The sequence below is a fragment of the Trachymyrmex septentrionalis genome, unplaced genomic scaffold, assembly GCF_001594115.1.
Source record: "Trachymyrmex septentrionalis isolate Tsep2-gDNA-1 unplaced genomic scaffold, Tsep1.0 scaffold119, whole genome shotgun sequence".
In the NCBI taxonomy this organism is placed as follows: domain Eukaryota; kingdom Metazoa; phylum Arthropoda; class Insecta; order Hymenoptera; family Formicidae; genus Trachymyrmex; species Trachymyrmex septentrionalis.
Genome location: NW_017304320.1, coordinates 251,797 through 258,792, shown reverse-complemented (window position 1 = coordinate 258,792; position 6,996 = coordinate 251,797). Strand labels below are relative to the sequence as shown.

Here is a 6,996-nt window from a genome sequence, read left to right as displayed (position 1 = left end):
AAATTAAATGTATATTTTACCATTTTAAATAAATTATGGCAAAATAATTCTTGTTGCCGAAAAATTTGATGCTTACGAAACTTCTAATAGTGTTTCACTATTAATAATAGATTAATAAATATGCATTAATTAATTAATATACATTGATTAATGTATTATTAATAATATAATGTGTTGCCTTACTACTGCGCGCTAAGTAATTAACAAACATTTTGATATAATTAATTTAATAACATTACTATTTGGCAATAGGCAGATTAAAATATTCGCGTTACATATTATGCGAATTCTCATTGTACTTTCCATGACAATCGCGTCATTGCTATTAAAGCGATTCAAAGCCAACTCAATTTCTATTGCAGCGAACGGATGGACGACGAGAAAAATTGAGAGAGGAATAGAGGGAGATTTTTGCGAACGGCCGCGCGAGATTGATGAGGCGGTGCTCCAAAGCGACGAAATCGCGATCGCGCGCGATTCAATCTCGCGCGTCTGATTGTCTTTAAATAGAAAGCAATTAATAAAGGCTCGGCCAAGAGGACGCTCCAAGATGGCGAGATAGGCAAACAGAGGCAGCGGCTTTCCATCGCGACACTGTCCATTCTGTCAATTCAATTAGATGGAGAGAGAGCATCGGATTACTGACGATTACTTTTTCCGTTTTCAAGTATTTATCTTTCGATAGCTCTTGAAAACGCCAATAGGATGGCCTTTATGCCTCTATCGCATTTCGTCATGATTCTTTCATGTTTTGAATTTTTGTAATAAGTCAATAACAGATGTTAATAACAGATCAGAAGTCAGGAGTGAGTAAACAAGTCAGTAATGTGACATAAGATAATAACAAGTCAATAATTGGTGATTACGTGGAGATGGTCAAATTCTATTTCTTATGATTTATAACTTAGATTACGTTGTGATTGATTAGAGTTCTAGAAAATTAAAGATTCGTCATAGAAGAGTACAATCTAACTGATTGGTGAGAAACATAATAAGAAATCATAATAAGAAAACAAAATGGAAGTGTAATCACGTGAATTAGACAGTACAACTTATTGGAAAACAAATTGACGACAACTAATCTAACCAACTCATAGACGCATCTATGGTTTTTTAGGACTCTACGACTAATCGAAAAGCAATATATGTCTGCTATCGAGAGAACTAATTAGAATTGGCTAATCTAAAAATTGAATAACGTAATATGATTCTGGATGTAATTTTAAATGCAAGTTTAGATTTGTGACTTATAATTTTGACTTACCAGTGATATCCCAAACGACACGCGTTGTCTAAAAGTCTTCTTTGTGATAGGGTCTTTTAAGATAGGGTCCCGTCTTTAACAACTTATTGTAGAAAGCCCATTATTGTCGCGGGAATTTGTGTCCATCCGGATTGTTTAGCTCGCTCTCGAGAAAGCTTCTCAGAAAAGGAAAAGTCAAGAAGAAGACGATACGGTTTGTTTATTCTTTTATTTTGCTGCTGTCGCAATTTTCGTTATTATACAGAATATCGTGTCGCCCTTTTCTTTCAAATAGTAATCAGAAGTTGGGTAAAAAAATTTTCATCACTAAACCCTATTAGTACGATTTAAGGATGGCAATTTGGTTTTCTGAAGAACTATCAGAAGTAGGGCAAACATGAGTCAAGCCTGAATTTTAAATAGGAACATAGATCGAATTAGGGTATCGTTGAATAGGCTTTTTAAAAACAAAATTTTTGCTTAAACTTTTTCCGATATTACCGTACGATTTACGAGGAAAATAATGAAATCACAGATTATAACTTACTCACTTGTCTGGATATCAAAATATTGAGGATTTAAATTAAAATTTTTAAGATCAAACTCTAACGTGATAAATCAGATTATGGTATTTGTGTTTTTCAGAGGAACAGAAGTGGGAAGTGGGGACAACTGTACTAAATGTACTCACGCGAACGCCAATCGATAATCGTACAAATTCTCTGCCGTTCATTACATTGTAAAATTTGTCGCTTCCGAAAGTACCGGAATAATTCTCGAGCTTAAAAGGTCTGAAGAAGACGAAAGATCCGGTTCGCCTTTTAATTCCGCAACCATCATTCTATTTTCACTTAAATTGAATATCGCTCGCACCGGACGATTGAATTCAGACTCGGGTGACGTACCTAGCTCTACGTGTATCGTAAAAACGATTTCGTACTTTGGCAGTTCAATAGTCGTGCAAAAACTTCCTGTTAGTTGTTACAGGAAAGATCAATTATCTTTATAAGGGTGTCTCAAGATCCTATCCTCCGCTGCTGAGACTCCAAGATGAGTCCGGTCCACGTCGTCCCAGTGCTTGGACCAGAAAAAAAGTGTTCTCTTGCGGATTTTGCGCTCGGACAAATTCGACTTCGAGCCGGGGTTAAATCGGGGTAAATTCCAACATTAGGCGGTCACGCGCATTTAGCATCCAGAGTAACTTTGCACCAACCGGAGGCGGATCAATACTCGCGCGAACGCCGATCAATAATCCTGCGAAACCGGCGCGGCTCTCGTTACACCGGAAATCTCGGCGTCCCGGACGAGAAAAGGGACACCGACTTACGAATCGTGCCGTGCTCTTCCTTAGAGGAGGAAGAGCTTTGGCTCTTCGGCCGCTAAAATTCCACAGGAAGACTCCGCTCGCCTTCTAGTTTCGCGGAGCGTAGCCGACAATTACGGAGCCCGCCGCGCGCAAGCGCTGCGTTCTCTCGTTCGTTGAACCGTCCGTGAGAGAGAATCGTTCGAATGTGTGAGCATGCACGCGTGTGCGCGCGTATGTATGTGGCTGTGCGTCGGATGGAAAGGAAATATATAAATTAGAGAGTAGGAGAGAGAGAGAGAGAGAGAGAGAAAGGTGGGAGGGGAAAAAGGGAGAAAAAGGCAGAAAATGAGAACTAAAGACAAACAACAATCGCTGGATGCTACCATGCCGATATCAATGTTCTCCTCGGACTTCCGCAACCCTGCATATTTTCGAAGTAACGAATAGTAAAATGGCAGTCTAGCCTATACAGTATAGCCTGTACAGATCTTCACGGGACATTCTAAAGATATCTTATATAGAGAGAATATTTTAAGAACATCCCTAGAATGTCTCTCGGATAAAGTGTGCTATATTGAGAAAAACTAGCGTATCGACTTTTATTCAGGACGAAGCGTTATCCCTCATTTAGGTGCAAGTCGATCTCTGGCGAACGTCCGAGGGAAAATATCCTCCGGTTCTCTAAACATCGCGTCTATTGCGTCCTCCCTTTGGTACCGTCATTTGAGAAACCGGCTGCCGCTGAGTAGAGGAGCGCGGTAGCAACCCAAACAACATGAATGTTGAAAAGACGTCATAAAGATATCTTTTAGACAGCTTTTAGATATACCCGTATTCCACAGATCCAGCGATATTGCGACACTATTGCAAGTAATAAGTAGTTCCAGTAATATTGTAATAGCACTGAACATTTTGGATCCATACAACTAGATCATTCCAACAATATTGCAGCAACATTGCAATGTTCCAGCAATATTATAGTAACATTGAAAATGTTACAGCAATACTGCTGTATGAATCTGTGCTGTATGGGACTTATGTAGCACAGATCGTTCCAGCAATATTGCAGCAACATTTCACCTGTCCAGCAATATTACAATAACATTGAAGATGTTGTAGCGTATTGCTGCAACTTATATACAATACAACACAGAATTTGCAGCAATATTGCTGCAACTTCTGTACTGTAGGATGGCTTCTGTATTGTATGGGATACATTTCCAAAAGATATCTAAAAGACATCATAAAAATGTTTCTTGTCTTTTTATAGACGTGCGTGTTGTCTAGGAATCGATCGCGATCAGCAATCACGAAACTAGCTGGCTATCATAGTTTTTTCATATAAGGTTTCTCGATGAAGGCGGGACAGGGCCGAAAAGACCGTGGACGATTTTGGAGTTGACCTCGATGATGAAACATTTGTCGAGGTAGTATCCCGGGATTCGGCGAATCTCCTTTGGCGAGATCGCGCGGCGGGAATCAACAAGAAAACGGCATCGCTCGTTGTGTACGCTTGCGTCATCGACAACAGTCTGTCTTACGTCAGTCGATTTTGTTATTATTGTGCATCATTATCGCGCGCACTCCGTATGCATGTCACTTCGTCCTTCGTTTTCTCATGCTCGCCTTTGCGACATTCACTCTTGTTTGCATCCCCAAATCTGGAATTTAAAAAATTGTGAAGTTTGAAGTAAACTCTATCAGTAAAATATTTGCGAAATATTTGTAAAATATTTGCGAACCAACTGGGATTATATATTATTTAATTTGTCATTTATATATTGTTTGTATATCACTTTAGATTTTTCGTTTTGGGATTATTCGTATTCCATAAATGTTTAATCAAAAAATATATTTTATTTTAATTAAATTTAGCGCAAAAAAAATGCAAATATTTATCTTATTCTAGAGAAATGCTATAAATATTACGAAGAAATTTCTAGGAAATATACCCAAGCGGTACAACAAGTCATGATATAACATGATCAACGTGATGTTAAAATTAATCGTGACTGATGGAAAAACGTCTTTCAGTAATCATTTTGGAATCTTTAACGCTATTTAGACGCCATTTTTTAACGTCACAATGACTTGTGTTTTTGGGTATGCCTTGATATATTATTTACATAATAAAACATTTGCAATTATTTACATAATTTATGTACGATTTATTTTCGAATTATTTTCTTTCTGAATATAACCGCGTGATATTTATATCTTCTTTTTTATTTCGCGAATTATTTGATGAATGACTTTATTTAACTTAATATAGACAGATTCGTATTCGTAATTGTAATCTTCTTAATTATATACTTCGTTCTATTTGTTACTTAATTAATTGTAATGAGATCTAGGCTTACTAATAATAGTATTGCTGATGTTTTACTTTTTGACGCGTGTGACTCTAATTTGAATAGATAGTTTCATATTTATTATTTTATGTCCTGCATGTCAATAAAACTTATTATTATTATTATTATTATTATTATTATTATTGTTGCTCTCAGCGATTCACGTAGGGTCATTTTCTTTCACAATTAATGGATTTTACATGATGCATTCTGCAGCGATTTCTTCGCGAATAAACTTTGCTCTTCCTTGTCGATGCGCCGCGTGCATCACTGACATAATTAGACTACAGCGAATGAATGCATCGTTGCAGAATTGTCAATTTGCATTGTACAGACTGCAGACGGGAAGAATTTAGACTTGATACTTTATTCGATATTATATCGAAGAAGTGAAGCTCCACGCATTTAACGCGATTAAGAATAGAGAAGAGAAAATAGTACTGAAGATTATATCACACGAGGAGTTAAAGAATCAGTTTGAAACAAAGCGACAAATTTTTCGTTCAATTTATTTCATGTTTTCTCGAGTGACCTTTGTTTAACCGCTCGTTCGTCGTCTCGATTACGTCACTTGTGTCTCATCCTCTAACTCGGCAATCTTTTCCGTAACGAGACTCTCTCGAGCTTCAAGAATCTCGTTATTAGGACGAGACCGCGCGATTTGTTTTGTTTCGTCAAAATAGAAAGAAAAGAATCGCTCGTCGCCGCACTCGCCATTCGGCGAAATTAAAAATACCACGAAAAGAGGCGGAAGACCAGCTCGTGCCGTCGATGACTAATCCGCTATACCGGGTGTACGCTTTGAGAACCGCTGCGCTCCTCGGCGCGCGTTCCGTGTGCACCACTCCATTACGCATTCACCAACACACGTCCTCGGCGTGTCTTCCATCCGAGCCGGGTCCGAGCCGAGCCGAGAGGATCCGAGAGCGCGGCGTCGGCGTCGGCGTCGGCGTCGTCGATGACGCCGAGCGACGACGCCGACGCCGCCTCCGCTCACTCTGCTCCGAGCTGTCGAACGTGCCGCAACCACCTCGTCGTTCTCCACATCTCGTCGCCAACACAGTCCCCCACCGTCCTCTCCCGACACGATTCTCGTCATCATCATCGTCATCGTCGCGCCTCTCATCATCGATACTCGTCATTCTCTGAAAGGACGTCAGTTGCTTCCCTGACTCGTACGTTCTTCTTCCGCGCCGCAGACTGGGTTCCTCAGTTAGACAAGCTCTAACTCCGATCGTCTTCTTCACCTTGGTTCACTTCAAGTTTTTCCTTCGAACTCGACTTCGTCGGCTTTTCGACGATTTGTCGATCCCTCTCGGGATTCCCGGACGTCTCTCCGGGAACTCTTGGCTGCGCGGTCGGGTGAAAGTCTCCAGGGGTGAATCTCGTGCATTTTCCCCATTTTTCCCATGAGAGTGCCGGCGAGCCGGTAGACTTCCTCTTTTCTTCGGTCGGACGTGTCCTCTGGATCGCCTATCGCGAATGTTGTGCCCGAGCCACTCGTCGTCCCCCTCGCACGAGGACACGTCTGGTCCATCCACGATGGGGCTGTACCATCGGCATCTCGCGGGCCCTCGCGAACGGGACGACGGTGGTAACCGAAGTCGCGAGACAACTTAAGACGATCACCTCCCACTCTCCCACCTTCCCCCCTCCCCCCCGTCAACAGAGAGACCACGGGACTGCTCGAATCGCGAACCCCCGTCGCAGTCGAGGGGTACAAAGCTGGACCAAACTGGAGGAAGGAACGCGCGATTTCAAGGTAAAAGAGCTTCCCCCTCTTTACGATCCAAGGGGACCTACCATCAGGTTTGGGGGATCCCCGAGAGTAACTCTCGCACGCAGTGCTTGTCCTCGACGTGAGCGGAAGTGTTCCCTGTCGCCCTCTCCCCTTTCGACCCCCCTTTTGCTGCCGTACCGGTCGGCTTTGAATCAATAATCTCCGGCCAAGATTATATGTAGGTTCCTCCGCGGTATCTTGTATTCGAGAACGACAAGAAAAAAAATGTATCGAACGGATTATGAGGTAACGGGGTAGGGACTCGCTAGGTTCCAGGAAATTGATTTTTCTTCCCGCATCGATGTCCTCTTCCTGT

General features: G+C 41.5%; 2 protein-coding genes across 5 annotated transcripts in view; one reads left to right on the top strand and one right to left on the bottom strand.

Annotated features, from left to right (window-relative positions):
* Window positions 1-6,996, top strand: part of LOC108754559 — a 47,920-nt gene that overhangs the window by 30,316 nt on the left and 10,608 nt on the right. Inside the window, exon 1 of one of the 4 annotated variants that reach the window (XM_018496989.1) lies at window positions 6,592-6,662. The exons of the other annotated variants lie outside the window; for them this stretch is intronic. The gene's annotated coding sequence lies outside the window, so the exon portion shown is untranslated. Of the gene's footprint in view, window positions 1-6,591; window positions 6,663-6,996 lie in introns of those variants that run through there. 4 annotated transcript variants of the gene reach the window in all.
* LOC108754409 lies at window positions 4,146-6,046 on the bottom strand. Its single transcript, XM_018496661.1, has 2 exons — window positions 5,690-6,046; window positions 4,146-4,210 (listed from the first exon to the last, which is right to left on the bottom strand). Exons 1-2 carry the CDS (start codon window positions 6,027-6,029, stop codon window positions 4,146-4,148), a joined length of 405 nt encoding a protein of 134 aa, XP_018352163.1. The 5' UTR covers window positions 6,030-6,046.

Bases quoted from the DNA above. Each gene is read 5' to 3' on its own strand.
- LOC108754409 (XM_018496661.1), bottom strand. From the start codon at position 6,029: ATGATGAGAGGCGCGACGATGACGATGATGATGACGAGAATCGTGTCG. The intron at 4,211-5,689 runs GTATAGCGGATT...TTTAAATTCCAG, and splicing joins GTTCTCAAAGCGTACACCCG to ATTTGGGGATGCAAACAAGA.